The sequence below is a fragment of the Aedes albopictus genome, chromosome 3 (genome assembly GCF_035046485.1).
Source record: "Aedes albopictus strain Foshan chromosome 3, AalbF5, whole genome shotgun sequence".
In the NCBI taxonomy this organism is placed as follows: domain Eukaryota; kingdom Metazoa; phylum Arthropoda; class Insecta; order Diptera; family Culicidae; genus Aedes; species Aedes albopictus.
Genome location: NC_085138.1, coordinates 22,904,285 through 22,932,107, shown reverse-complemented (window position 1 = coordinate 22,932,107; position 27,823 = coordinate 22,904,285). Strand labels below are relative to the sequence as shown.

Below are 27,823 nucleotides of genomic sequence, written 5' to 3'. Positions count from 1 at the left end.
TCGATCACCGACTGTTCCAGATGAATAGTAAACACTTTGACCAACTTCTAGTCAATCATGTAAAACAGATGATTGATGAACCATAATGAAGATAAACTTGAGAAAAGTGAAATAATCTAGAAGAGAACAGCTAGAAACAGGAACGAAATCTACCAATCTATCAGAACTGGTAGCTATCCAAGCAATATTTTAAAGATCAAATTATTTTGGGGAGGCTTTGAGAACCGCAATAAAACCATTATACGTTTAGTTTGGTTTTATGAGAGTCGTACGGACTTTTTCTAATCCATTTGGCCTAAACAATGTTACTTGGTTAGATACAACTTGAAAATAACATCCTTAAAACGAAAGCGAATAAAACTTTGAGGCAGAAGTGAAAACCCCTAAGACCTAAGAGATTTGTAAAAATGATATGTACAAAATCGAAAAATGAACAGAAAAAGAATCATTTAGAAAATAAAAAGAAAGATATAACAGAAAGGGGATGCTGATCTGTAGGAGATTATAGAGCTAAACAGCAACAATCCAGAAAACATTGCAGCAATTGGGGTTGGAGAAAGAGTGCTAAAACGCTTACACTGAACGAAACAAGTTAGTGTAATATCTAAGTGTGTGTGTGCTGGCTGCAATAGGAGCAGATATGTATAAATGACGCCTGGGCGATGATGAGATTATTGGCCGAAAAAACGACGACGAAAAGACGTCTGCTATCCAGAAGAAGTTGAAGAAGAATGGTGGAAGGGACAGTGGGCGACGGTTTCCAGGCGCTACTTACTACTGTGTTGAAGAACGGATGCTTCAAGGCCTCGGTTACGGTGATGCGCTTGCTGGGGTCCACCACCAGACACTTGCGGATCAGGTCCTTGGGGTCCTCTGTGTGGAAAAAAAAGAGGTAGGGGATGAAAGTTTGCGATTAGAACAGGACTGAAAAAGCTGTTTATTCTATTAATTTTTGACGAATAATTTAAAAAAAAAAGTGACTATGTATCATCATGGACCTGTACCTGTAGGAAAAAAAAATTCTAACCACAAACTCACAAATAACATCGTTCAGTTTTATAATGGCTCTGAATCACTTTAACATCGATAAACTACCTCATGTGCTATTGGGGGTATCAAGAGTGTTTTATTTGTATAACAAACAGAAACCGATAACTCTTCCAAGGAACATTATGATAACCAAATAGTCCTGTAGATATTTTGGGGGCAGTCCTAAAACCTAATATTTTTATTTTGGTTTTATGGTGGTTTTAAGAACCTTTTCTAGTCTATTTGACTGAAAAAGATACTTGGGCTATTACGTTTAATGGCACACTTGAAGAGCTCTTGGAGAAGAGAACTGCAAAACCATTACATCTACAGAATGTCACTGGAAGGCCCCTTAAGGTTTAACGATATTTTTGTAATCAACTTGTCTCGAGTATAAATGTGTAGCTCAATTAGATTTACACTACTAAATGACAGGAATTAAGTAACTCTTCAAGAGCTTTATAAAATATTTTTTTCTGCTTGGGATATCATGTATGCTCTACATGGCGACCGTGACAAAAGCTGCTTAAGAATAACCTTCAGGAAAAATTTTAATAATTGTTTTTTTTTTCAATTTCTGTTTCGCCTAAATCTTAAATACTTTGCATTATAACATCGTATTTTGGCAGCGTTGCCAGCTGCTGAATTATTCTCTAAAGGACTGGATGGTCTTCGAAATGTTCCTGGGGTAAAATCTCTTTTTACGTCTCATTTTACGTCTGCTTTTATACGGTCGAAATTCAAACTTGCGTAAAAATGTTGTGAATCTTACATAATCAAAAAGTTAGAGAATGCAAGAATGCAATATACTGTCACAGCTGTTAAGGCGTGGGTATTCTCAGCATGCCCATGATGAGGGTGAAGGGTTTGATTCCCGGTCGGGCCAAGAACTTCCGTAAATTTCCCAGACTTTCTTGAGCGTAGAATACCTTCCTGTGACTTCGTGTCTGCTACACGATTGCAAAATGGTCATTGGCAGAGGAAGCTCTCAGTTGGTAACTGTGGAAGTCCTTGAAGAATACTAAGCAGAGAAGTACGCTCTATCCCAGAGGAAACGAAAAAAGAAGAAGATGGACACCCTTCTGCGGTAGAATATATATTAATAACAACAATTGACCACAAAAGATTGCTTGTTTTGGATTTAGTTCCATTACAAATCCAACGTTTCGCTATGTATGGCAACACTGCCATCAAGCCAAAAACTTATCCATATTTTTGTTTCGTTCCGTTCCAATTCGAATATTGACCTCAAAGTGAAAGTCAAATATCAACCATTGTTCCATATTGTGATAATAAAGTATTTCAGTAACTGGCAACACTGACAATCCAAATTTAAAAAAATGATATCTCAGATCGGAGATGAAACTACAAATTGTCAAGGACTGGAGATTTGAGTGGGAATCAAAGGGGTTTCCACATGTTTCAGGGAGCCTAAGGAAGCGGCTTCCACAGGGTTTCAGGGGCATTTAGAAGAGTCTTCACAGGAATAAGGGAGGGCTATAGGTGGTTTCAAAGAGTTTGGGAGTGTCTTTCATGGGCATTCTAAGCAGGTTTCATAAGGGTTTAAACATATTTTAGGGGGCTTAAAGCCCTATCAGGGGCGTTGCAAGGGATTTAGCGGCATTTCAGAGGGATTCAGGGAGTTCCAGAGCCTCATATAACAACACTCTGAATCTCCCAAAAATATCCCTAAAACCCCTACAGCTCCCTGATGTGCGCCTGAAAACCTCTTCAAGTCCTCTGTAACGTCCTTGAAGTCCCCCAAACTTCCTGAAACACCCTGAAACATCTTAAAACCTCATAAAACCCTCTGAAACGCCTCTAAAACCTTCACGTTCCTAAAGCCTTCTAAAACATCCCTGAAACTCCCAGAAACTCTCATAACACCTCTTGAATAACTCCCTGGAACTCCGTGGAGCACCCTTGTAACCACCGGAAAAGCCCAAGAAAACTCCTGAGAGCCCCCTAAACGCCCCTCAAAGCTTCTAAGACTCCTTGAAACACTCCTGAAAACACTCAACATACTGACCCCTTGAAACGCTTCTAATGACTCCCTGAAATACATTCAAATGCCCCTGAAATCCTCTGAGATACACCCTCCAAAACGACCTGAAAATTTCTAAGACACGCTTAAACGACCCTAAAATGCACTGGAATTCCTTTAAATGACTCTGAAACCCCCTGGATCCACATTGAAGCGCTCCTGGGGCCCCTCTGAGCTGCCTGCGAAGTCCCGTGTTTGACCTATGGAACAGGATTCGTCCGGAATTTCTTCTGGGGTTCTATCAGGAATTTCTTCTGAGGTTTCTAAAGAGCTTTTGTCTGGGATTTCTTCACGAGATCTTGATAGGATTCCTCCAGGAAGTACACCCGGGATTCTTCCAAAGATTTTTTCCTGAACTTATTGTGGAAAACCTTCTAAGATTACTTTAGGAGTTCCTGGGTTTCCTCAAAATTCCATCCGAAATTTCTCAAGAGTTTCGAGATGCCTCCAAGATTACTCATGCAATTCTTGTAATTCATTCTGGAATTCCTTCCGTGGTTTATGCACAATTTTTTTCTGGACCAATCCTGGACATCCACTGCTCTTAGTGTACACTGTACAGCGATCATCGCGCAAGTATTGCCGCGGTTTTGATTTCGGAGCTTTCGTTTTTATTTTGTGGTTTTGTTTTGTGTATGGCCAATCTGCGAAAGCAGGGAGAAGCCTCGGGCAAAAGGAAGAACAAAATTACGACTGGAAGCATTTTTGCAGAACAGAATGTCAAACCCAAAGGAAAAAGTTGGTTTCTTATGCTGGATAGAAGTGGCCTTGGAATGCTGTGACTGTGATTCATCGTGAAAATTCGGTGGGAATGTTCCATTACCCTCTTCCAGAGAGGTCTCGAGAAACTTTCTCGACCGCAAAAAAAAAACTTCTGCATACAAATGTTCACGCCAATCGGTTCAGCAACTTCGAAGTGGTATAAGCGTAAGACATACAAATAGAAATTCATTTTGACATACTATATACTCTATATGGCGACCGTGACTTAAGTTGCGAGGACTTAGAAATACGAGGAATGAGAAGTAAGCAGTGAGGAATTAGGAGTAAAAAGTGAGCAGTCGAGAATGAGCAGTAAGGAGTGTAAAGCAATAAGAAATGCATAGTGAGTAGTGAGCAGTGAAGAGTGAGAAGAGATAAATTAAAAGATATATGTGATGAGTGAGCAGTGAAGAGTCAGAAGTGAACTGTAAGGAATGAGTAGGTAAAGTAGAGAGGAGTAAGAAGTGAAGAATAAGATGTTTGTAATGAAGAGGGAGCAGTGAACAGTGTGGAAGAGGTATGAAAGAGAAGTAAGCAGTGAGCATTGAATAGTGAAGTGAGTGAGAAATGTGCAGTAAAGAGTCTGAAGTAAGCAGTGAGGAATGATAAGTAAATGATTAGGAACGATGAGGATGAAGCAGTAAGAAGCGACAAATGAGCAATGAGCCATTAAGAGTGAGTAGTAAGGAACAATCAGTGAAAAGAGAAACTTGAGGAGTGTGAAGTAAGTAAAATGGAATGAAGAGGGCGCAATGAAGAGTGAGCAGTGAGGAGTGCAGAGCAGTGTAAAATGTGGAGGGAGAAGCAATTAAAATAAAGAAGTGAGTTGTAAGGAATTTTAAGAGAAAGTATTGAAAGTGAGAAGAATCAGCGATGAGTGTGAAATGAGCAGGAAAGTGTTAGAAGAGAGTACCGTGAGATCACCATTCACAGCTCATGCTCAACTCACCGCTCGCTTCATACGATTTATATTCAAATCGTATAAAACGAGCGGTGAATGGAGCTTGAGCGGTAAATGGTGACCTCACGGTAGTAAAAAGGGAGAAATAAAAAATGATTTGAGAAATGAGCATTCCTTTGGTAATTTATTAGACAATTCAATTGGAAATTACATAGAATATTCCTTTGGAGTTGTTCGAGCAATTGCTTTGAGGTTTCTTCAGGCAATTTCCTTTGGATTTTTATTGCAAGTACTGTCAGCAACTTACTCGGTATTCTTTTTGGGAATTGCTTCAGCAACTCTTTTGAAAACTATTTCGGAAATTACTTCGGTATTCCTTTAGGTAATTTTTGTAGCAATTTATTTGGAAAATCCTTCGGTTATTCCTTTAGGGTGCCTTCAGCTATTTCGGTTCAAACCATTTTGAGAATTACTTCGTGAAAATGTTCGGCAATTTATTGTACACTTCTCTGGCAATCACCTTAATTTTTGGAAACTCCTTAGGTAATTTCTTTAATATTTTCTTCGGCCATTCCTTTTTTTTTCAATAAATTAGAGAGTCTCTAAGAGAACTTTCAAAGTAATAACAGACGGAATTCTGCCAGTAGAATATCCACAGGAATTACCGGGGGAATTTTCAAAAAATTAGAAAAGAATTGGCTAAGGAATTTTTAGAGTACTTTGCGAATGAATTTCGAAGCCAACTATCAAAAGAATTACAAAAGTGATTGACAGGTAAATTACCAATGGGATTGCCGGTGAAAGTATCAAAGAAATTGCTAAAGGAAATCCCCTAGGAATTTCTTTCAGGAATTCAGTCCCTTAGGCAACTTTGCAAAGCAATTGCCTAAAAAATAAAATAAAAAACACCCTACACACCGTCTTCAGGCAAAGGCTGTACGCCTTAAAGGCTGACAACACTAACCGCTCGGTCACGAAGCCCACGGTAATGCTGTAGTTATTTTCAAAAACAATAACTCATATTCATTTTCCCTATCATTGCCGAGAAATTTTCAAAAAAAGCTATCTAACAAAATTCCAAAGAAATTGTCGAAATAGTTTTCAAAACTATTGCCCAAGAAAACCCCAAAAATAACATTAAAGAAATTTTTAGATAAAATCCGTCAAAACTGCTGAAAGGATTTTCCGAAGAAATTCCACTTCAGGTAATTCGAAACATTTTCACAGGGCAACGCACAGGAAATTCGCCGAAAAAAATTCCAAATGAAATGCCAAATGAAATACCCAATCAATTCCAGAAGGAGTAGGCAAAGACATTTCCAAAATAATTACCAACGGATTTTCCAAACAAGTGTCAAAAAAACAAATAGAAGTTTCAGGTGAAAGTTTCAAAGAACTTTCTGTAGAAAAACTTTATAAAAAGTTGAAAACACCATTGCCGAATAATTTGCTAGTAAAATTGAAGTTTCCGAAGAAATTGCCTCAAAATTTCTCAAAAAATTTACGCAGAATTTCAAAATAATGTTAGCGGAGTACCAAAAACAATCTTGAATGTTTTTTTTACCAAAGAAATTGCAAACTAAATTTTTGACGCAATAGCTGAGACAGTTTCCTAAAAACTTTCCAAGAAAAAAGTTATTGAAAATAATGCAGAAAGGATTCAGAAAAAAATGACTTAACAATTCACAAAGGAATTGCTGCACGGATTTCCAAAATAATTACTGAAAGAAAATCCAAAGAAACTTCAGAGAACATACTTGACGCTTACTTCAAACTAACAGCTCGAAAGAATACAAGCGCCACGTTGTGAGCGAATTTTGAATTAAATTGTTCTTTTTATGTAAAACGTTTTGAGTAGCTTTCACAAACATAGTAACATACGGTATGGTTCAGAACGCGAGATACACAAAGATTATATCAAGCGTTTAGCTTCTAAGAACAGTAGCAGCACATAGTGAGCAAATAGTATTCTGAGCAACTTTGCCGAAGACAGTATTCTTCTAAGTGGTCCATAACGCTTGATATACGAGTTTAGACTAAACTGGAAGCTCCTAAGAACACTACCGCCAAATAGTGGGTGATTTTTGAACTAATTTGTCCTAAATTTTTGTTTTCGAAGCTTCTATTGTTTTTAACTGTAACTGATCTAATGTTGGTATAATCCCGGGTAGAGGTGAATAACAAACCAATAACTAAAGAATAACATATTTTGTGATCATATCTGAATTTGCAATTCTTAAGATTTTTATGAATAGCTCAGGATGACACACAAAGAGCAAAACTTGCTATCATTGTAAAATTGTAATTGGGTTATTCTAATGGTAACTTTTAATATGTTTTTGTTAACAGGCGAATAACTAATTTTGATATTATTCTGTTTTCAATAACTCAATAATGGTATATTTTGCAATTCTCAACCTTAATTTTTTTTTGTTCTTGGTTTGCCATTGTAATGTCAAAATATGACATTCTTTAGTTATTTCATAGAACAATGTCAGTTATTATTTTTGCCCTTTTGTCACTTATTTCAAACAAACCAATCGAAAATTTTACCATTAAGTAATTCTTTTTGAATGGTAAAACTTGCAATTGTTTTGTAATTCTTATCTGCCCGGGATCTAATTATCTGATTCTGATCGCGTAAACTCACCTGAAATGTCGGCCCACTCGGGCGAGGTGAAACTGTATTTGCCCTCCATGATGTTCCGCAGCATGACCATCTGCTTCCGATGCCAGAACGGGGGACAGCCGACCAGCAGTGTGAACATGATAACGCCACACGCCCAACTGTTTGTTATTGTGTGTACATGAGCGAGTGCGCGAGGAAATCCAACCAAAGAACCAAAACAAAAAACGAAACAGAACAGAATAGAAACTCCACTTTAGGCGACCCGTTGATTCTTGGTCGTCGTCGTCGTTAAAAACGACGACATGGATAGGTACATAGGTAACGTACATGGCGAGTGAACGATCTCACTCGAAAAGCGATCATACTTACATGTCTACTTCCTTGGAGTAGCCGGGTGCATCTTCGAACATGTTACACTTGAGCGTTTCCGGGGCTAAGTAACCAGGCGTGCCGCACAAATCTGTTGAAGAAAATTGATAAGAATAAAACGATTGAAGGATGTTTTCGTCCAGAACCATAAACAAACTATAACATAACAGTACATTCTACTGTCAACAATAACTCATATGGTGATTTTTAACAGTGAAGTCTATTACTTGGAATGTATCATTACACAAATAAACGAATACTGGTTTAATTATATTACGACGTTATTCATCATCTCTATATGGTTGTATCATGATACAACCATGTATTGTATAGTAGTTTTATTGTTTTATTTGGTAGTGTACTGCAATAAAGATCACAATACGTATTGTAGTAATAGAATGTACTGCATTGTAAAAGGATTATTATTAGTAGAATCATCCAATTAAAGCAATATAATATAATGTAATTGTTGTGTTATTATATGGTCATTGGTCATTGGTCTGTTGACCACAAGAACTCACCGAACAGCTTCTCGCCTTCCTTCAGCTTCCGTGCAAAGCCGAAATCGGTAATCTTCACATTCAGACAGTCATCCAGCAGGATGTTCTCCGGTTTCAAATCACGGTGTACGATGTTCTTCGAGTGAATGTAGTCCACACCTTCGAAGATTTGCCTGCAAGCATAGTTATAAGTATGGTTGGTGGTAAATTGACGGTAATTACTGTGGTCTGCATTCCACATTCAATTTGAGCGCGTTATTTGGGCAATTGCGCGATCCTTCTCCGTTCTATTTCAAGGTGATCCAATGATCCGCGTGCGCACACGCTAAATTCCGATCCACTTCACCGATTTTTGATTGGGGTTATATTGCGCGCCACCACCCGATCAAATCCGGTTGCACGGTGGGTGAAAAGGAGATCAAATGGTAGAAAAAAGAAAACAGTAAAACTAATTCCAGCGCACTGAATTGTGAAGGATCGAATCTGCAATTAACGTGGAAATATTTTTTTTATGTATTGCATGCCTTTAAGGGATTTTTTTTTTATTACCATACGGGTTTGGGCCGAAGAATCTCAGATTTTCATGAAACTTTTTCCACAGGCAGGGCTCATGGATATATCAACAAAAAAAATGAAAAAAATCAGAGTCGCCTATTTTTCCGGAAAACTCATGCGGAAACTTTTTGTTTTCTCCTGACACTACTTACTTTGAAAAATCATTACTCAAGAACAAAGCATCGTAGCAACAAAGTTTTTTTTATAAAATGAGCGCAAATTTTCTCAGAAATAAAAAAAAATAACTGGAAAAAATTCATAAAATTTTCTACAGTTGAGAAAATTTGTAAAGAAAAGCCGGAGAAACTATGCCCGAACTCGTGGAAAATTTAAAAATAAATATTTTTGGGAAGGTTATTTCATAAGCTTAAAATCGCTGAAATTCTTGAAATGCACTTTTTTCGAGATTGAGTTTTGGCCAATTTTGTTGAAAAATGTCCAAATGTGCCATATAAGCCTTTTTTGAAAAATCATAATTCAAGAACGAGGCATCGTAAAAACAAAGTTTTATTTTAATGAAAATGAAAGAAAAATTTCTCAAGAAATCCAAAAAACACAAATACACTGAAGTTTTTTTTACGACGGTAATGGTCCCGCGTAAAAAAAACCGCGTTATTTCAAAAAACGTCGTAAAAAAAAACCGCGTTATTTCAAAAACCGTCGTAAAAAAAACCGCGTTATTTCAAAAAAGCGTCGTAAAAAAAGTAAAAAAATCAAGTTACGTTAGATGTAATCCTGACTATTTTGCGCGTGTTTTTGAAAAAACTCGGTTTTTTTTTACGACGGGTTTTGAAATAACGCGGTTTTTTTACGACGTTTTTTGAAATAACGCGGTTTTTTTTTACGCGGTACCGCGTAAAAAAAACCGCGTAAAAAAAAACTTCAGTGTAAAGTGGAAAAAGTTTTCCACAAAATTTTCTGCCGTTGAGAAAATTCATAAAGAAAAGCCAAAAAAACAATGCCTGAACTCGTGGAAAATTCTCAAAAAAATATTTTAGAGAAGAAAATGTCATAAACTTTGATCGCTGAAATTTATGGAATGGACTTTTTGTTTCGTTTTTTAAATTATGTGAATTTTGTGATAAATTACCATATAATAAAAGCTTACATTTTCATTTTTCACAAGATTGGCCATAACTCAGGAAAAAAAGTGCATTCCAAAAAATGTTGCAATCACAGTTTATAAAATCACCTTCTCAAAAATATTTTTTTTTAAATTTTGTGCTAATTCGGGCATACTGCTTTTCTTTATCAATTTTCTCAACGGTGAAAACTTTTGTGGATAACATTTACCACTTTATATTTTTTTTGGCTTTCTGAGAAAATTTGCTTTCATTTTTATTAAAAAACTTTGTTTCTACGATGCTTCGTTCTTGAGTTATGCTTTTTCAAAGAAAGATCTAATATGGCACATTTGGACATTTTTCAACAAAATTGGCCATAACTCAGGAAAGAAAAAAAGTGCATTCCAATAATTTCAGCAACTAAAGATTATAAAATAACATACTCAAAAATATTTATTTGAGAATTTTCCACGAGTTCGGGCATAGTTTTTTTTTGGCTTTTCTTTACGAATTTTCTCAACCGAGGAAAATTTAGTGGAAAACTTTTTCAGTTCATATTTCTTTCTGGATTTCTGAGAAAATTTTATATCATTTTCTAAAAAAAACTTTGTTTCTACGATTCTTCGTTCTTGATTTATGATTTTTCAAAGTAGTGTCAGGGGAAAACAAAAATAATCCACCTGAGTTTTCCGGAAAAATAGGCGACCCTGATTTTTTTTTCAATTTCTTTTTTTGTTCATACTTCCATAAGCCCTGCCTGTGGAAAAAAATTCATGAAAATCTGAGACCCTTCGGCCCAATTTGTACGATAATAAAAAAAATCCCTTTAATTACCATGAAAAGTGCTGAATTACAAGGAATCATCGAGAAAAGGCTTTGTTTACAAAAGTTTATTCGTTCTTTAAAGACCGTATCTGGAAATACACATTGCGATAAAAACAAACATATTGTCAATTTGTTCAGGTAACAAATATGAAATTATTTAGCACTAAGAAGCTGTGATTAGAAATGAACAGAAACTATGTTTGAAATAAGTATGCTTCTTGTATTCATTTTCGACAGATTCTGTTTGAAATTACAGGGGGTGGCCAAAATGTTTGCGATAGGCAACTTTTTTTCTCTCACAAAAATTTTTAAAACGCTGTAACTTTTCATAGAGTGCGTCAAAAATTCACAAATTTTGACTGTTTGTTTAGTGTTTACCTACTATATGTGCATCATTGGTACAATTTTGAGCTCGATTGGTTAATATTTCGCGAAGCTAGAATCGTTCTCGTATAACACTATTTTTTAGACAACTTATTTTTGGACTGTCATATCTCGGAAACCAGTGAACCGAATTTAATGAACATTTGAACGTTTATCAGCAATACATTGATCTTCGAATACATTGATGCTTCTCATGTCATTAAAACATAGGTACTTTTTCAACGTTGAAAAAAGTTATCATGGATTGAAACTTTTGGGATCATTCTCGAAAAAATGTATTTTTTAAATCAATGTCATTAAATTTTAGTGTTGATATCCAAGGATTTTGTGCTTCTGTTCTGAAGATATCTCTGATAAGATATATTAGAGCCTATTTGGAATGAAAGAATAACACATTTAGTAATTTTTGTATGATATTGTAAATTTGACTTATTTTCCTCTATATGGATCAAAATGTCAAACCAGTATAACTTTATTCATCGTGAGAAAATATTACATTTTATAGCGTCGTATCAAGTATCAATATATTGTTGATAAACGGTAAAAATGTCATTCAATTCGGTTCACTGGTTTCCGAGATATGACAGTTCAAAAATTAGTTGTCTAAAAAATAGTGTTTTACCAGAACGGTTCTAACTTCGCGAAAGATTAACCAATCGAGCTCAAATTTGTACCAATCATGCACATATAATAGGTGAACAAACAGTCAAAATTTGAGAATTTTTTATGCACTCTATGAAAAGTTGCAGCATGTTGAACATTTTTGTGAAAGAAAAAAAGTAGCCTATCCCAAACATTTTGGCCATCCCCTGTACTTAACATATTTTTATTTTATTTCGAAGGTCTGCGCTACGCAAATATTTGTTTTTCGATCAAATTTATTTTACTTTTTTTTGCAAGGAGAACTCATTTCCTTGAGTCATACAAATATCATGTAGATCATAGTTTCCCAAACTGTGGGTCGCGACCCCCCAGGGGGGTCGCCAGCCTTCATCCAGGGGGTCGCGAGGGACAGTTGAATATTTTACTGTAACAGACAACAAGTGAGGGAATTATTATAGTGGGTCGCGAAAAGTACGTCTGCTGGCAAAAGGGGGTCGCGCACCCGAAAAGTTTGGGAACCTATGATGTAGATAACATTTGCTTTCGAAAATGTTTGATGGACTTCGAAATTTAAGGAAATTTGCGACAAGCAACTGGTAGACTTTTTAAAGGATTGGTAATTGATCTCTGTATTTTTTTCTGTTACAAAATCCCAATGCTGCGTATAACAAATAGTAGTATGATACATACGTAAAACCTGAAGTTCATATGCACAATAGTGCTGAAAAATGAACAAACTGAAAATGAAATTTGCGAAAAAAAATCCACGTAGTTCTGGTGAGATTTGAACCCACGTCCCCCAATTCAAAAGACAGAGTGCGTTGACCAACTTCACCACAGAACAGGTAACAATTCTGCGGAGGCGAAAGCCAACCTGAATTGAATGTCCACCTCGCCCCACGATCTTCTTCGCAATTTAGATTAGAATATCACTAAAAGGCAACCGTAAAAACTATTGGTAACATTTAGCCTGTTATTCATGGCTGTATACAGAGATGGTAGGCTTGTGCATAGTAGTATAAATGCTTACATGCTGATGCTTTTGCGATTCTTTACTTTAAGCGTAATACTGATTACCAAATTTGAGGAGTTTCTTCTGGGGTACCTTTAAATAATGTCTTTTGAGATTTCCATAAAATCTCTGGGACTTCCTCCAAAATTACTTGAATGTTTCTCCTAAGAATTCCTTCAAGAATTTGTGTGGTATACCCTTAGATAGCCTCATATGATTCTGCTGGGAAGAAGTTTTTGTTTCAGAATTTATCCAGGAGTAATTTCATGCATTTCCTCTAAAGTTCCTAGAATTTCAACAGGAGTGGCATTCTAGCGATAGCTAGAACGAATGTACATAAGTTGTATATGTAGAGAGAACGGAGAAAGTACATAGAAAGATACGAAATGGGAGAAAATGGGTCAGGGATTGAACCCAGAACCTTCTGTATACGAATCAGAAACGGTAGCCACTAGACCACCAAGCCCGTTCTGAAAATCTTTCAGGACTTTCTTCTAGGAAAACTCAAGGAGATGCTGCCACAAATCCTTCAAAAGTCCCTTAGGGGACTCCACCTAAAGTTCATTCTAAAAGTTTCTTTTGGGAATTTTCTGGTGCTTTTTTTATAAATCTTCCAGGAGTTCTTGGAAGAAACCCTAGATCGAAATATTGGATTAATTCCCAGAAGGAATTTTCAGGGGAAATCCAGATTAAACTTATGTGGGATCGTTGAATGAACTTCTACAAAAGTTCCTGGATAAACCTTCTCAGAAAGAATTCCAAGAATAATCAACAGATGAAATCCTTGGAGAAATCCTCAGATGAACCTCCTTGAGGAATCCTAAGAAGGCATCTTAAGGAATTTTCACTATTTACCCTAAAGTGATCGACAGATGAAGTTTCTGGAGGAGTCCCCAGAAGTACTTTTAGGAGGAGTATTCGGATGGAATTTCTGGATAAAACTTTATGCTGAGTTTCTGGAGTAATTCCTGAAGTAATCCCCAGTTGAAAATCATGAAGAAATTCCCACAAGCACTTTTTGGAGGAATCGTCAGATGAATTTTCCGGAGGAACGTTGTTAAAAATTTGAAAAATCTAAAAAAAATGTCTGGAAAAAGTTCACAAAAAACACCCATATCTATGGGTTCATTTCTTGGTCATTTGAAAATTGCGAGGAAAATACCCATATCTCCAAAAATTTAGCATTAAGAATAAAAGTTTGTTCGGTAAGTTTTCTTAAAATTATATTCTGTACAACTTTGCTGGATTCATGTCTAAGAGAAATTAAATGAAAAGAACTATGAGGTTTCAGAGGCGTTTGAGGGGATTTCAGGGGATTCCAGAGGCGTTTTTGGTGATTCAGGTGATTTCAGGAGGTTCCGGGGGCTTTTAGGGGCGTTTCAGGACGTGTCAAGAAGGTTTCAGAGCAGTTCTAAGGGCGTTCGAAAGGGTTGAAGGACGTTTCAGGGAGGATTTAGAAGCGCTTAAGGAGGTTTCAGGGGCTTCTGGGGGTTCTAGAATGTTTCAGGGGGGCTTTAAGGGGCGTTTCAGAGCGTTTCAAGGGGTTACAGGGCGTTTCAGGATGGTTTAAGATGAGTTTTTGGGGGTTCCAGGGTGTTTCAGGGGACTTTTAGGGGCGTTTCAAGGGGTTACAGGATGTTCAGAGCCGTTTAAAAGGGTTTCAAGGAATTTTACGATGTTTCAGGGGTCTTTTAGGGGCGTTCAAGGAGTTACAAGACGTTTCAGGGAGGTTTTTCAATGAATCTGAAACCCTCATAAAATCGTTCAGATGTAACGCGCATGAATTCCTAAGAACCTCCTGAAAACACCTATGTAATGCCAATTTATCGCCTTTGTGACGCCTCTGTAACGTATCTGAAACTTGCCGAAAAACCTTTGAAACTTCCTGAAATGCCTCCGAAACCCCCAAATACCCAAGTAACACACTTGTCACCGAAGAGTCACGGCGGCGCAGGTTTTTGTTGCGCAGAAGTCACTGTGACTTACTTCTAGCAAGTAAGTGTTTATTTGTTAGAAATAAGTCACAGTGACTTCTGCGCAACAAAAACCTACGCCGCCGTGACTCTTCGGTGACAAGTGTGTTACTTGGGTACCCCCTCAGACCCCATGTAATGCACCTATGACCTTCAAAAGCCCCGGAAAACGCCTCTGAAACATCCTTGAAAAGTACCCCCTCCCCTGAAACATTCTTACATCTCTAGTCTATTTGTCTCTCTCGTACACTAACTGTACTGGAAAGGCTATACGTCGTCCACCCCAAAAACAATTTTTCGATGGAAAGCTCGAAGAATCAACTCACATCAATCAACTCAGTTCGACAAATTGAGATGATGTCTGTATGTGTGTATGTATGTATGTCTGTGCGCAAAAAAGTTCACTCACTTTTAAGGCACTTCCCATTGGCCGATTTTACGGATTTTAGCACGAATCGAACCGGAATTTTACCACATTGTTCGCTATTTGAAATGGTTTATGGTTAAATCGGCCCAGGCTTTCCGGAGTTACGATCATTTTAGTGATCCGTAGAGCACCGGTAGAGCTGGTCATGAATAGAACTGAAGCAAACCTTATTATGCGACCCATCAAATTACGTCGATTTTAATCGACGATTTTTTTGCGGAGTTCATCAATAGAGATCAAAACACCCACGATGTCGGCCCAATTTCAATATGGCGGCCTAAAATCCAAGATGGCGTCCCAAAATACACAAAAGCGGCTGTTTTGATAAGATTTAGACTCTAAAGCCATGCAATATAGGTATATTTGATATAAGGAAAATGTTTCTAGTTCAATATGGCAACTAAAAATCCATGTTGGCAGCACAAAATCAAAGATGGCGACCCAAAATTCAAAATTGTGGTTGTTTTAGTGAAAATCAATGAAGTTTTCAAACAAAATATATCTCAGATATGAATTGTCATCGACAATATATTAGACAGTTCATAGTCTCATGTGGTCGGCGTTAAGTCAGACCGAACCATCTGTTTTTAAATGATTTTGGGAAAATGTCCTGCAAGCACTTGGAATATCAAATCTAGGGCATTATTTTCTGAAATTCTATTAAATACTCTGTTATGTATGTTATGTTATCTGTATCAAAATATCGTCGAAAAGTTCAGAGTTATCGAATTCCTTTGATTATCTTTACCTGCACAAAAATCGCGTAGTCCACTCTGACTTAACGCCGACCATATGGAAAACGTAAGCTGAATTAATGTTTAAAAAATAAAACCTAAAAATCAATTATCTCAAAAAAGTTTTTTTAGATATTTTTTTGATATGCTATAACGAACATATTTATTGCACTATGGGTCAAGATGGACAAAAAAGTTATATTTATTTGAAAATGTCGGATTTTTGAAAGTTAATGTGCTAAAAATGGTTTTCGTCCGATTTAATGAAAACACGCATGATTTGCAATAGAAAGGTTTCGGCAAAGTTTTGCTAAATGCTACACAGATCGAAAAAAGAGTGTAAAACTCTGTGACATATGATGCACATAATTAGAGCGTGGGATATCACAGAAGTTTACATGACATATCATGTAAAAGTCATAAAATATCATGTAAACTTCCATTATATGTCATGTAATTCAGCATGACTCTGTGTGTTTACATGATATATAACACAAATTAACATGATGTATCATGTAAACCATCATAACACTAAGTTTACATGACTAAACTGAAGTTCACATGACTTGTAAATCTCATTTTTTTATCTGTGTACCGTTTCCGAGATATAGGTATATTTTATTATAAAATTTACTGAAAATGTCTAAGCTTCGGTTGTTTTCGAATGAGACCCAATATTAGGGTCTTGTACCATTTGGGCAGGTTTACCTATTTTGGGCACTTGCAGCTATAACTAAGTCGATTTCAAACCGATTGATTTGAAATTTTGTATAGAGTTAGGCACGTACAGTATCTAACTCTGTACAAAAATTCAAATCAATCGGTTTGAAATTGATTTAGTTATAGCGACAAGTGCCCAAAATAGGTACACCTGCCCAAATGGTACAATACCCTACTTATTGCACTGTGGTTAAAATCGTAAAAAATATGGACAAAATATTACAAGTTTCCAAAATATAAGAAACATGAAATAATTCACGAAATGTTTATATTTGAATTCTCCTTAGTTAGTCAATAGTTTGCAATTTTTTAGGTTAGAGTTAAGTAAGGAAACATAAATCTAATGCGTATTAAAGTGTTTGTTTCCATAAATCAGTAGTAGGCCGGTCGCAATGTGAAGACCACATTTCTTGACCAGCTTGGTGTTTTTCATCCATTTCGATTTGATTTCTCCAACTTCTAGTCACTAAAAATTTTGTATTCTAAACTTGATAATAGTTTGGATGACCTAGAACATAAAAAAAATATCTTCCCCCATCTTTTGTCATTTGTTTGGCGCTAAAATTATTGAAATAGCGAAACTAAATAATAATGCTATAAGAATTACCAATAAATATGTATTTCACATCGTATAATTAATAATCACTGATTCATAAAAGAAAGAAAAATCTAACACATTACAGATCAGTATAAATGTTAAATTGAAAAAAAATCTGATCGACTGGCGGCAGAGCCAGATGCGTGCAGCACGGGAAATAATAAAAGATCATTTTCCACGCCTGCAACGGCATGCTTACTTTCAGTTTCATCATTCATCCAACCTACGAGAATTTGATCTCCTTTTCTTCCACTGTGCAGTTTGCGTGGTCATGTACGTGACTACGATCACGCTCCAGCAAACACGCACTCAACTCACGTGTCCCAACACCCAACCCGTTGGCGTTGATAGTTCTGTAACCCAATCCACCCGCGCCACACCACACTCGGACTCAACTCAGTACTCACCTCATAATATAGCGTGACTTCTTCTCGGACAGCGTCACCACCGAGGTCAGATAGTCAAACAGCTCGCCCTGCCGGCACAACTCGAACACCAGAAAAATGAAAGCGTCCGACTCGAACACATCCTGAAGTTCAACTGTTGGGAGTAAAAACAGAAAAAAAACACGAAAATTCACGTTAGTCATTATATCCATATCCATTAGTAGATTGCACCACTGGGGTCGTGCAATTTCGTCATCTCTATACTTACTGATGTACTTGTGACCCATCACTTGCCGCAGGATTTGAATCTCCTGGCGGGTCGCTTCCAGCATGTGATTGGAATCGCCCGATTCGATCGCACCGAGATCGATGATTTTCGCCGCAAACTCCTTGCCCGTTTCCTTCTCGATGCAGCGCCGCACGGTTGAACTGATGCCTCTGTTTTGGTGGATATGGACGCGGATGTGGGTCGGGTCGTTGCGTCGTTGCGTTGTTGTGGACGCGATGGTGACGGAGGACCAAGTGATGATCAGCGTCGTTGAAGAAGCCGACCAGAGTGAGCGTGGAACGAACAAAGGTTGAAAATTTAGTGCTCAGAAGGTGAATCATATTGCGCTGCCGCTTCTAGTTTAGTAGACTTTTGCCATCCGGCTGTGCGGAAATTGGACGACAAAGGAGGGTGTGAACGAGAAAATACGGTCAAAATGTTGGACACACTGCGATTATAATGTTCAGACAGGCATCAATCCTATAAATCTAAACTCCCAATTATTGCACTAGCAGACGTGCAATTCGAGATGCTGTTTTAAGAATAACTGATGGAAGTGACATCGCCTAAACTGTTAGCATGATCACCAGTATTTTTAGATTTCTGGGGCGTTTCAGAGGTATTCCAAATGATCTCAGGTGGTTTCAGGAGCGTTCCAGATAAGTTCCATGGGTGTGATAGATGTTTCAAGGGTTTCCAGGGTGTTTCAGGGGCGTTCCAGGTGTTTTCATGAAGTTTGACAGCCGTTCCAGGGTTATAAATATCCTCAGGGAATTCAAAGGAGTATCAGAGGCGTTCTAGGGTTGTTCTAGGAGCTTCGGTGGTGTTCCAGCGGGTTTCAGTTGCTTTTCAGGGGGTTCAGGGGGATTAGGGGATTTCATAGGTGTTTCAGGGATTTTCAAGAGCTTAATGGTAATTCTACACTTTTTCGCAGTTTCAAGGTTTGTCCAGATGATTTCAGTGGCATTTCATGTAGGTATCCCAGGAAGTTCATGAGCCCCCCAAGGAGTTTCAGGGAGATTTCGGTGACGGTCCCGAAGTTGGAGTGATGTTATACGGGGGTTTTAAGGGTGTTCCAGGTTTCAAGGAAGTTCCATTAGTTTGCAAGGAGTTTTAAGGGCGTTCCAGGCGATTTTAAGGAATTTCAGTTTCCAAGGGTGTTTCAGCGGGTTTCAAGATTATGGGGATTTCAAAGGGGTTTCCGATGTTTTCCAAGAAGTTTCAGGGGCGTTCCAAGGTGTTTTGAAGAGGTTTAAAGAGTGTTCCAGGGAGTTTCAGAGCGTTCCAGATGTGTTTCGGGGGATTCAGGACGCTCAAGAAGTTTTCCAGAGATTCAGAATGGTTTAGACCTGGGATGAACTAGCCTTGAGAAAACATTCTTTATAATAAAGATCAAAAGAAGGATCAATGACGCTCCAAAGGGTTTCAAGCGTTTTCAGAATAGCTCCAGGGTCGTTTCAAGGAGTTCCGGAAGGTTTGAATGGGTATTTCAGGGATGTTTTAGGGAGTCTCAGGTTGCAATGGCGTTCTAGAGGATTACATGCGGCACCTCAATTCAACGGAAATCCCATCGGAACCCTCTTGGAATTCCCTGAAAAGCCTTGTTGATTCTTTTCTGAAACATACCCCTTGAAAGCTTCCTGCAACCCCCAGGAAACCCCTTCTGATATACAGTCAGGGTTTTTTTAGGCGGGGGATACGTACCGCGTCAATTCGAAAATCCGCGTAAATCAAAACCGCGATAATTAAAAAAAATCCGTAAATCCAATTATCAATAATAACAATAAATAATCAAGGAGACAATTCTGGGAGGATGGAAGGATACTCAGGCTCTAGGCGTTTCAGGAGGTTCCATGGGCATTTTAGGGTATACTGGTGTTCTACTGGGCCTGAGGAGGTTTCAGGGGGGTTTCTGATCGTTCTAGGGGGTTTCAGGGACGAGGTAGCGCAAGAGAGCAAACATTTTTTTTGTATTTCATATATCTCAGGACTCTGAACATATGATCATATCTCTTATCGAAAGTTGATTTCTTCAGCAAAATTGTTCAAGGATTTGTAGTTCAATGACCAGTTACACAATTGCAAATGATTGGAATTTCTCAGAGAGTATTCATTAAGCTGTATTTTATTTTCTTTTAACATATTTAAGTCGAGTTAAATGTATTCCAAAGACCAATATATTGGTCATAAATGCCAAAAACATCATTTCATTTGGTGCACTCAATACTGAGATATAGCACATTAACAAACAGCACTCTAATATGAATTATTTTATTAGAAGCGCTCTACCTTCATGTAAAGTTATCCAACCATGCCCAAATACGTACCATTAATAGCTAACTAGTTGAATAATCAGCAGTTAAAATTTGAGAAGTGGTGCAATTTATAAAAAGTTACAGCTTGTTGTATATTTTTTTAGAAAATTATTAAAGGCTTTAAGCTTTTGCTTCTTTGCAATTAGCACTGCCTAGTGGCAGAATCTCGAACTAATCGACTAATCAACTGAGAGCCCTTAATTTACCGATCAACTATACTGAAGACATCATGTTTCCATGTCATCAGGATCCTGAGATATATGGAATACAAGGTTTGTTAGTTCTCTGGCGCCGCCTAGCGGTGGAACTTTGCTTCAAACGGCACATCACCAGTAAGTCCTTGACCAGCTTAACAACATTGCCAAACACACCAACTCTTTAAGTAACCAGAGTGCTGAGATATAATGTATGGAAATTTCGCTAGTTTTATGTTTTTGTCTGTGATTTCTTTCATAGACAGACATAACACTGATAAATGTTTTATACCATGTTTTTCACGATCCCGATTACTTAGAGATATGGTGTCTTCGGCAAAATTGTTTGGCTAGTTAAGAACTTACGGATGATGGGCCGTATGTTTCAAAATTCCACCACTAGGCGGCGCGCCTGAAACTCATGTGAAAATCCAGGAAGACATATTAGAAGAAAATTTACGCAAATTTCTTGAAGAAATTGCAAATGAAACATCGAACGAAATCACGGAATAAACTACTGCAGAAAATTCATTGATATCTTACGAGAAGCTCTAGTGGGAATCCAACTCCTGTAGAAAGTCTGGGAGAAATCCCGGGAAGATCTTCTGGGGAAGTCCCAAAAGAAACACTTTTCTCGATCAGCCTAGATAGCTGTGTAGTGTCGGTAGCGATTGACTCAATTGGCTAAGAATAACAAGGGGAATTTCTATCTAGGACCAAGGTTGTTAATCGATAAATTATCGCCGATAATTTAACGCCAACTATGACCTCGTTGACAGTTTTTCGATAAACCGTCGTTAACGATAAAAACATTATCGTTATCGTTATCGTGTCTTCGATAATTTATCGAAAATTATCGAGTTAACTGTTAAATGTCAAATAAAGAAATCGTTGGAGTGATGATTTTTTTTTACTTCAGTCAACAAATGTTCCCGTCCGTGTACATGACTTATGTATGAACATGGTGAATCAATTTTTTTAAGTCATAACCTTAAGGAAATTATTCCGCATCACAATCTGTTACATGGTGACCGTTCATTAACCAGGGAGAGCGGGGGGTGGTTGGGTGTTCTAGCCGAAGTCTACGCTCCATACAAATTTTAAAATGTTTGCATGGACAAAAGTCAACGAGGGGGAGGGTCTGAGCTGGCCAAGTTTTGGTCTACATGGTTTAGTCAAAATGTAATCGTCTGGAAGAAATATCTTTTGTTCAATACTGTGACTAACAGGAGCCGGCAAGGGAGCCGATGAAGTCTTCGAAGATAAATGCTTTTAGGAATTCCAGATGAAACCTCTGGGAAAATTCCTTATGGAACCGTTAGAGAAATCGTTAGGGTCCCTGGTAGAACTTCCGATGAAATGCGAGAAATTCTTGCAAATTTCGCGATGGAATTCCTGGCGAAATACTCAATTCCACCAGTGATTCTGATGGGATTTTCGAAGGGAATCATCGTTAAAATTCCCGAAGAAGTTCCTGAGGACATTTTGTTGAAATGCCTGGCAAGATTCCCGATGGAATCCGTGGTGGATTCTTGACAGAATGACACGAAATGCCCGATAAAATCCCTGGCAGAATTTCCGATTGAACCCCAACTCGTCCAAGCACTTATTCAAGTAGCCTTACAGATGTCAAATGTTTTCGACCAAGATTGCTATGATCAAAACTCCCAAAGTTAACTTCAGTTAACTATCGTTGAATTATCGAACGACGATAAATCCTGCGATAATTTATCATCATCGCAGTGAGCGATAACGTTGAACACAATTATCGTTATCGGCGATAACGATAATTTATCGATTAACAACCTTGTAGGAAACCTTGTGAACCCGGTGTTTGCTACTTTCATTAAACATGAAATGGCAAACGCGCGTGTCATGCCTCAAGCATGTGTGCTTGTCAACAACGCAATAGTTGCTACACTCATCTCTGAACTAACCACCAGAGATGTATGTGCAATCACAATTGATGTATCTGTTGGAAACCTCTACAGGAAATACGTCTATTGTTCGATGTATTTACCGCATGATGAACCATCCCCTACGGATGCTTTCAAACAAGTCATCGCATACTGCACTTCAAAAGGCCTTCCACTAATTGTTGGCAGTGATACAACACTAGCGTGCGCAGGGTTCTTGTTTAGGGGGGGCACCATAATAATGGTGCAATATATGTATGATCATGGTGCAAAATAGAATTATGGTGTTACACGCAATATGAATTCCAAAGTAGGGGTTTCAACATGTTGTGGTGCTAACATCGCCAAGTACTTCATATTGGGATTCTGGAGAAGGCTGATGATTTCAAGGCATTACGAAACTTTAATATGAAGTCATTATCTCGACTCTTATAAAATTTTATAAACGTATCAAATACAATGGAGAATATCGAGAAAATTATCAATTATAGAAAAAAAAATATTGTCGTTGTGAAAGAATTTTGATCCTGGACAATAAGTGATGCTAGAATTGGAGAATGTCAGAATTCCTAGATAGAACATTTTGATCGGAATCCTTGTTGCAGTCTACAGAGAATCCTCCAGGAATTCTCCAAAGATTCGTGCATGATTTCTCCAGGAATTCCTCCAAAAAATTTACCAATAATTCCTTCAGAAATTCCTCCAAGAAGTCTCAAATATTTCTCCAGGAATTCCTCAAATAATTCCTACAGGAATTCCTCCAGTAAATACTCCAGGAATTCTTCCAAAATTACCTCCTGGAATTCCTCCTGAAACTTCTTTCTTTGAGGAAAAATCCTCTAGGAATGTCTGCCAGAATTCCCCCAATATTTCTTCCAGGGATTCCTCTAGGAATTGCTCCACGGAATCCCCCAGAAAGTTCTAAAGTAGTTTCTGGAATTCCTCGAGAAATCCCTCCAGGAGTTCCTTCAGAAAATTATCCAGGAAATTCTCAACGAATTTCTTCAGGAATTCCTGAATCCATGAATTATTTCAAAAAATCCTTCTTAAATTTCTCAACAAATTCCTCTAAAAATTCCTTCAGAAATTTCTCGAATAATAACGCTAGAAATTCCTACAGGAATTCCTTCATTAATTTTCCAGGAAGCCTCATATATTTCAACAGAAATTCCTCAAATAATTCCTCTGGTAAATACTCCCATATTTCCTCCAGATATTCCTCCTGAAATTTTCTTTTAGGAATGACTGTCAGAATTCCTACAATATTCCTTCTAGGGATTTCTCTAAGAATTGATCCTCGATCCTGATCATTCCTCCAGATAATCCGAGATGATTTTTTAACGGAATTCTTCCAGGAGTTCCTCCTAGAATTCCTCGAAAAATTCCCCCATGAATTACTCCGAGGATTCATCCATGAATTTCTTCAGAAATTCCGCAAAAACTCCTCCGGGAATTCTATCAGAAATTTCTTAAGGAAGAGCGCCAGAAGTTCTATCAGGAACTCCTCCAGGGATTCCTCTAAAAAATCCTTTGGGAATTTTCACCAAAACTACAGGGATTTATCCTTGCATTCCTCAAAGAATTCCTCCAGAACTTTTTCTTGGAGTTTCTCAAGGAGTTCCTGCAGGGATTCGTTAAAAAATTTCTTCAGAAATTTTCTAAAAATATCCTGCAGAAATTCCTCCAAAAATTCCTTCAGAAATTCCTCGAGGAGTTCCTTCAGAAATTTCTCCATGAAGCCTCATATATTTCTCCAAAATTTCCTCAAATAATTCCTAAAGGAATTCCTCCAGTAAATACTCCAGAAATTTCATCAGAATTACCTCCAGGAATTCCTCCAGAATAACCCCCAGGAGTTCCTCATGAAATTTCTTCTAGAGAAAATCCTCCAGGAATGTCTGCCAGAATTTCTTCAATATTTCCTCCAGGGATTCTTCAAGGAATTGCTCTACAGATTCCTCCAGAAAATCCTAAAGGAATTTCTACCGGAACTCTTCCAGGATTTCCTCCTGGAATTTCTCGAGCAATTCTTCAATGAATTCCTCCAGGAAATTCTACAGGAAATTCTCAAGGACTTCTTCAGGGATTCATTCCTTCAACGATTTATTCATGAATTTCTTCAAAAAATCATCCAGAAATACCTCCAGGAATTACTCCAGAAAATCCTGTAGGAATTTCTGTCAGAATTTCTCCAGAGAATCTTAAAGAAATGTCTCCCGGAACCCTTGCAAGAATTCCTTCAGGGATACCTCCATGGATTCCTCCAGGAATTTCTCAAGTATTTTTTCAGGAATTCCTTCAGAAATTCGTTCCTCCATGGATTCCACCAGAAATTTCTCAAGGCATTCATCCAGGGATTTTTCCAGGAAATCCTTCACGGAATCCTCCACATAATCCTCAATCAATTTCTCCCAGAACTCTTCTTGGAATTCCTCCAGGGATACTTCCATGGAATCCTCATGAAATACCTCCAGGGATTGCTGCCGGAATTCCTACAGAAAATTCTCTAAGAATTTCTGCCAGAATTCCTACCTATAATATTGTCTCCAGGAATTCTTCCAGCAATTCCTCGACTAATTCCTCCAGAAAATCCTAAAAGAATTTTTCCCGGATCTTTTCCGGGAATTTCTCTAGGAATTCCTCCAGAGATTTTTCCATGGATTTCTCCGAAACTTCTTCGGGAATTCATCCATGAGGAATGCAAACATGGATTCTTCCAGAAATTTCTCCAAAGATTCCGGAAGAAAATCATCCAGGAATTTCTCCAGGAATTCCTCCAGGAATGTTTCGCAAAAAATACCTCAAAGAATTCTTTCGGGAATTCCTCCAGGAATTCCTCCATTCATTCCTTCAAAAAATTCTTCAGTAATTCCATCTTGAATTTCTACAGGGATTCCTCCAGGATTTTCATCAAGGATACCTTAAATAACTCCTGCTCGGATTTCTTCAGAAAATCCTGAAGAAATTTCTCCCGGAACTCTTCCAGGAATTCCTCGAGAATTTTTTCCAATGATTTCTACAGAATTTTCATATCTGGAATTTTTCCAGGAATCTCTCCAGAAATTTCTCCTGGGACAACTATAAAAATTCTCTAGTTTTTGCTCCAGAAAATCCCCAAAAAAATTCTTCATGGATACCCCCAAGAATTCCTCTAGGTATTCCTCTAAAAGTTTATCCACGGATTTCTCCAGAAAAAACTTCTCCCGGAACTGTTCCACGAAGACCTCTAGGAATTCCTCGAAGAATTTCTCCAGGGATTCCTCCATGGATTTCGCCAGGAATTCCATCAATGAATTTCTTCAGATATTCCTCAAAAATCCCTCTAGGAAATCTTTCAGAAATTGCTCGAGGAGTTCCTTAAATCATTCCTCCATGAAGACGCAAATATTTTTCCAGAAATTTTTCAAAAAATTCCTTCAGGAAATCCTGCAGAAATTTTTCCAGGAATTCCTTCATTTTTCAGGAATTTCTCCAGGATTTTTCTCTAGGAATTCTCCAGGGATTCATCCTTGAATTCCTTCACAGATTCCTTTAGGAATCCCTCCTAGGATTACAGCAGGGATTTTTCCCGGATCTTTTCTGGGTATTTTTCTAGGAATTCCTTTAGGAATTTCTCCATGGATTCCTCCAGGAATTTCTTCGGGAATTCATCCAGGAGTCCATCCATGACTTTCTTCAGAAATTACTCAAAAAAATCCTTCACAAATTCCTCGAGGAGTTCCTCTAGAAATTCCTCCAGTAAGCCTTAAATATTTGTCCAGAAATTCCTTAAAGAATTCATCCAGGAATTTCTCTAGATATTCCACCAAAAAAATCTTCAGGAATTTATCCAGAAATACCTCCCGGAATGCAAACATGGATTCCTCCAGGAATTTCTCCAAAGATTTCTCAAGAAAATCTTCCAGGAATTTCTCCAGAAATGTTTCGCAAAAAATACCTCAAAAATTCTTTCTGAAATTGCTCCAGAAATTCCTCCATTATTACTTCAAAAATTCCTTCGTTAATTCCATCTTGAATACCTCCGGGAATTTCTACAGAGATTCCTCCAGGAATTTCTGCAAGGGCTCCTAAAGAAATTCCTGTTCGGATTTCTCCAGAAAATCCTGAAGAAATTTCTACAGACATTTTTTTCAGGATTTTTTTTCTGGAATTTTTCAATGAATCTCTCCAAAAATTTCTCCTGGGACAACTATAAAAAGTTCTTTATTAATTGCTCCAGAAAATCATCTAAAAAATTCTTCATGGATTCCTCCAAGAATTCCTACAGGTATTCCTACAAGAATTTATCCATGAATTTCTCCAGAAAAAAAACTTCTCCTGGAACTGTTCCAGGAATTCCTCGAAAAATTTCTTCAGGTATTCCTCCATGGATTTTGCCAGGAATTTCTCCAGGAATTTCATCAGGAATTCCTCCAGGGATTCTTCAATGAATTTCTTCAAATATTCCTCAAAAATCTCTCTAGGAATTCTTTTGCTCGAGGAGTTCGTTTAATCCTTCCAGGAAGCCGCAAATATTTTTCCAGAAATTTTTCAAAGAATTCCTTCAGGAAATCCTCCAGAAATTCTTCCTACATTTTTTAGGAATTTCTCCAGAAAACCCTCAAGGGATCCTTGCAGAAGTTTCTCTAGTAATTCTCCAGGGATTCATTCTTGAATTCTTTTACGGATTCCTTAAGGAATTCCTCCTAGGATTACAGCAGGGATCTCTCCAGGAATTTTCCAAAGCTTTCTCTAGGATTTCCTCTATGAATGTCTCCAGGGATTTAGCCAAGTACTCCTCCTGAAAATCCTCCAGAAATTTTTCCAATAATTCTTGAAAGAATGCCTCCAGAAATTCTTCCAAGAATTTTTTCATGGATTCTTCCAAAAATTCCTTCAGGAATGCCTCCACTGATTTCTCCAGAAATTGCTTCACAAATTTCTCCAGAGATTTTTCCAGTAATTTCTGCAAGGATTCGTCATTGAATTCCTCGAGTAATTCTTCCACAAATTCATGCAGGAATTTTTCCAAAAAATCCTTCATGAATTCCTCCAGCAATTCATCCTGGAATTCCTCCATGAATTATTTCATGGATCCCTTCTGTTACCCCTCCAGTGTTTCATCCTGTAATTCCTTCACGGATTCCTTCAGGAATTCCTCCAGGGATTACATCAGGGATTTTTCCAGGAATTTATCATAGCTTCTTCCAGGAATTCTTAGAAACTCCTCCAAATGTCTCTCCAGAAATTTCTTCAGGGATTCCTGCAGAAATTCCTCGGGACATTCTTCCAGAAGTTCCTCCAGGAATTCTAACAAGGAAAACTCCAGGCATTCTTCCAAGTATTTCTTCAGGAATGACTTCAGAGATTCCTCCAGAAATTCTTCCAGGAATTCCTCCAGGGTTTCTTCCAGGAATGCCTCCAGAGTCTTTTCCAGGAAATCCTCCAGGGGTTCGTCAATGAGCCCCTGCTGGAACTCTTCAAAAAATTTGTCCAGGAGTTTTTCTAAATATTTCTCCACAAATTCCTCTATGAATTCTTTCACGAATTCCTCTACGGATTCCCCCAGGAAATTCTTCAAGGATTCCTTTAGGAATGCCTCAGGGAATGCCTTCAATAATTTTTCCAGCAATTCC

At 37.8% G+C, this 27,823-nt stretch overlaps 1 protein-coding gene across 5 annotated transcripts in view; it reads right to left on the bottom strand.

Annotated features, from left to right (window-relative positions):
- Positions 1 to 27,823, bottom strand: part of LOC109418342 (phosphorylase b kinase gamma catalytic chain, skeletal muscle/heart isoform) — a 164,795-nt gene that overhangs the window by 116,257 nt on the left and 20,715 nt on the right. For all 5 annotated transcript variants that reach the window (XR_009999401.1, XM_029865177.2, XM_029865184.2 and 2 more), the window contains exons 2-7: positions 17,784 to 17,953; positions 17,537 to 17,669; positions 8,256 to 8,407; positions 7,735 to 7,825; positions 7,387 to 7,523; positions 776 to 873 (exon numbers count right to left, since the gene is read on the bottom strand). Coding sequence is in view for 4 of the 5 variants with exons in the window: in XM_029865177.2 (XP_029721037.1) it covers positions 776 to 873; positions 7,387 to 7,523; positions 7,735 to 7,825; positions 8,256 to 8,407; positions 17,537 to 17,669; positions 17,784 to 17,953 (781 nt within the window). In the remaining variant the exon portion in view is untranslated. The remainder of the gene's footprint in view (positions 1 to 775; positions 874 to 7,386; positions 7,524 to 7,734; positions 7,826 to 8,255; positions 8,408 to 17,536; positions 17,670 to 17,783; positions 17,954 to 27,823) is intronic.